Source organism: Mizuhopecten yessoensis, unplaced genomic scaffold (genome assembly GCF_002113885.1).
Source record: "Mizuhopecten yessoensis strain PY_sf001 unplaced genomic scaffold, ASM211388v2 scaffold9561, whole genome shotgun sequence".
NCBI lineage: Eukaryota > Metazoa > Mollusca > Bivalvia > Pectinida > Pectinidae > Mizuhopecten > Mizuhopecten yessoensis.
In genome coordinates, this window is record NW_018408109.1 from 1,222,193 (window position 1) to 1,226,288 (window position 4,096).

General features: G+C 41.3%; 1 protein-coding gene across 1 annotated transcript; it reads left to right on the forward strand.

The window, feature by feature from the left end:
- The first annotated feature begins 353 nt into the window (after positions 1-353).
- LOC110458374 (proline-rich extensin-like protein EPR1) lies at positions 354-1,343 on the forward strand. The gene has a single exon (XM_021510041.1). It carries the CDS (start codon positions 354-356, stop codon positions 1,341-1,343), a length of 990 nt encoding a protein of 329 aa, XP_021365716.1.
- The last annotated feature ends 2,753 nt before the right edge of the window (positions 1,344-4,096 follow it).

A 4,096-nucleotide genomic window follows, 5' to 3' on the forward strand; every position in this document is an offset into this window, starting at 1 on the left:
ACTGTACAGTCCCGTCCTGTTATCCTCACACTGTACAGTCCCGTCCTGTAATGTCACACTGTACAGTCTCGTCCTGTAATGTCACACTGTACAGTCCGTCCTGTGACTGTCATACTGTACAGTCTCGTCCTGTAATTGTCACACTGTACAGTCCCGTCCTGTTATCCTCACACTGTACAGTCTCGTCCAGTTATCCTCACACTGTACAGTCTCGTCCTGTTATCCTCTCACTGTACAGTCTGTGCTGTCATGTTATCGTAGCAATGTAAGGTCCTGTCCTTTAATCGTCACAATGTACAGTCCCGCCCTGTTATTGTTACTCAATACAGTCCCGTCCTGTAATAATTATCACAATGTACAGTCCCATCCTGTTTCCCCCACACTCTACTGCCCCGCCTGTTATACCTACACTGTACAGTCCCGTCCTGTTTACCCCACCCTCTACTGCCCCGCCTGTTATCCCTACCCTGTACAGTCCCGTCCTGTTTACCCCACACTCTACTTCCCCGCCTGTTATCTCTACACTGTACATTCCCGTCCTGTTTACCCCACACTCTACTGCTTCGCCTGTTATCCCTACACTGTACAGTCCCGTCCTGTTTACCCCACACTCTACTTCCCCGCCTGTTATCCCTACACTGTACAGTCCGGTCCTGTTTACCCCACACTCTACTGCCCCGCCTGTTATACCTACACTGTACAGTCCCGTCCTGTTTACCCCCCACTCTACTGCCCCGCCTGTTATCCCTACCCTGTACAGTCCCGTCCTGTTTACCCCCCACTCTACTGCCCCGCCTGTTATCCCTACCCTGTACAGTCCCGTCCTGTTTGCCCCACCCTCTACTGCCCCGCCTGTTATCCCTACACTGTTCAGTCCCCTCCTGTTTACCCCACACCCTACTGCCCCGCCTGTTATCCCTACCCTGTACAGTCCCGTCCTGTTTGCCCCACCCTCTACTGCCCCGCCTGTTATCCCTACCCTGTACAGTCCCGTCCTGTTTGCCCCACCCTCTACTGCCCCGCCTGTTATCCCTACACTGTTCAGTCCCGTCCTTTTTACCCCACACTCTACTGCCCCGCCTGTTATCCCTACCCTGTACAGTCCCGTCCTGTTTGCCCCACCCTCTACTGCCCCGCCTGTTATCCCTACCCTGTACAGTCCCGTCCTGTTTACCCCCCACTCTACTGCCCCGCCTGTTATCCCTACACTGTTCAGTCCCGTCCTTTTTACCCCACACTCTACTGCCCCGCCTGTTATACCTACACTGTACAGTCCCGTCCTGTTTACCCCACACTCTACTGCCCCGCCTGTTATCCCTACACTGTATAGTCCCGCCTTGTAAATATGACTTTCTTTCTCGAAAAAGGCGCATTTAACGGGCGGCCCGTTACCGAACGGATAGATCTTATCATTGAAAAGTTTCAAAAATACTGTTGTACAAATTTCTGTCATTTTTTTCTCTCATATTGTTAGAGTTGGCAAAGAACTAACACCAGACCGATTCGGAGGCTTTTGGTATAATTCGTTCTACTAGTTTTAATTCGCCTAGAAATGTACATCCTAAACAAAATGAAACAGTACACAACTTTATATACCGGTTTCCTGTCTTATGCGATTTTCAAAATCGCAGTTCATCAAATTCGTCTCAAGACCAATTGAGGTTTATAACCCATAAACCTCAACAAAATCAGGATTAAATCCTTAAATGACGTAAAATGCATGCGGAACGCAAAGGGTTAAATTAGTTTAGTCATTCTTGTTTGCCTTAAAAATTGGAGTCTCCTTGATCCGTTTATAAACAAGTATGAGTTATATATGTCATTGACCCTATACATAGTGATTTGACCGGTTTGGCAGACGTTAATTTATGAAATGTCCGCTGTAGATTTCAGATTTCAGATTTTATTTCCAACACTCAGACACATGGAAATGTGTAACATGAGGTACATGTACATGAATTCATATATTACATTTTGACAGGATGGACAGGTGCATGCATGTATACAAGCAAAACTGTATTGACACTCAGACACATAATATGTGTTACAATATGCTGTAGAGACCTGGAGTTGTAGCGAGTCTTTACAAAAGATCTGTCTATATTGAAAAGAGTGCTAAGGGGCGAAACGGAAAACATGTTACACGTGTGCCCGTCCCCCCCCCTGACTGAGTGCAATTAGGCGAAATGTCTCTATGAATTTTGACAGCTGACTTCGCCACACTGTGGCTTAGTGAGTTGTTTTCAGTGATTGAGAGCTATAGTTATGGCAGAAAACAGTTTCCATTGTAAACAAGAAGGACAATTCCAACTGGAATGAAGTTACAGATTGAGGTTGTGACACGAAAGTCCTTACAAGTCATAGAATTGATCCCATTATATATTTGACCCCTGTGACCTTGAATATTGGTAAAGATAATTCATTTGAACAAACGTTTAAATGTGTCTAAATAATAGCAACAATGTTGTGAGTTTTAATATCTATTTATTATAAAACAATGCTGTATCATTCAGACAATAACATAAGGCATCAAAATATGAATGTTTGTGCCAAGCGGTTAAGGTAACACATACTATTCGATTCCTTTCAGACCCTCACTATACTTCTGAACTTGTACGTCACACACCTTCGTTATAATTATATAGCCCTTCTGATCCATAAACAGACTCAATCTTTATTAGCTTAGCCAAACTTTGAGCAACTCGGTCCGGTACGTAACTTATATTTTATTGGCCAATTTTTCAATTATGTTATTACGTAACAATACTTTTTGCTTGCATCTCCAAGTATAACGCCATGCTTAATGGCAATTATACTGTTTGATTCACTCTAGTGCAGAAAGAGACACAGATTTCTGCCCATGACGACAACGATATAATGCGAACTTTAAGGATCCCTGTCCCGCTTCACTGTGGTATTTCGTATATGCAGTTACGTCGCTTTATTTGTTTTTTCTTTTCGATATAACTGTAGCACAGAATGAGTCAATTAGAGTCTGGTATACCTTATCAGTTAGAACGATAGTACTGTATAGCAATCTGACGTCCGGGGTTCGAATCAAAGTCTGGATTTGCTGATTTTTTTCCATTAAAACACTGTTATTGATTATGATTTGTTTATTTCATCTTTATCTATTTTTTTCAATGCATGATTTCTTTTCATAATTAATTCATCAAAGTTATAGTCATGCCGGGGAAAAAATATTTCTTATGCATAATTACAGATTTTGGCAGTGAAGGATCCTTAAGGTATTGCATTTTTCTCTCTCAGATATTTAATTGATGGTAAGAAATGTTGTTCGCTATATGGATTAATAGAAGTCTGAGCTTCTAATTCTTTAAAGACTAGTACTAAGATAAGGCAAACGAGTACAGGCAAAGTACTCTTAGTAATCTTTTGTGCATCGGGTGAAGAAACGAACAACATAAATTACTAGCTGACACGACAAAGACAAATTGTCATTCCGACGACTTATAACTGTAATTTAAAGCTAAAGGATAGACATTCAACACTGGATATGATTATGTAATACTTAAATTTTATACCTGTGTTCTGACTCGGACGGTAATCTGTCAATTATATATCCGGTTAGATTACACGTACAAATTGAAAAAAATATATGATGTAAGGGCGTCGCTTATTACTTTCAGTGTGTTTCGTACGTCAGGGTCCCTAATTATCTAAACAATTTGATTTTGCTTGAACTAACGGCGTCCGGAAGAGAAATTTAAACGTAATTACTAGTGTATTCTCGATTTACTCAGGATCTGATAAGACCATTGTTGACTCAGAGACGATCAATGGAGCGTTGTGTTTTCTTGTGAATTTAGTGTTTCTTTGAATCATTAAATATGCATATAATTAGGCACTCGATGTAAAACGCCTGGTCTGTACGAAAAGTGGGACAGGGATCGATCATGAAGATGTACATATATATGTAATTACAATAGAAGTAATCAAATATTACAACAGCTCAACGATAGGTGATTGAATTTCAGCATTACAACTTTCTGACTGTTACATTATGGAAAGACTTTAAAGGTCTCCGAAACTGACAAAATGGAAAACAATCATTACTTAAAGATAAGATACTTTG

Coding starts and splice junctions, on each gene's coding strand:
- LOC110458374 (XM_021510041.1), top strand. CDS start 354: ATGTACAGTCCCATCCTGTTTCCCCCACACTCTACTGCCCCGCCTGTT.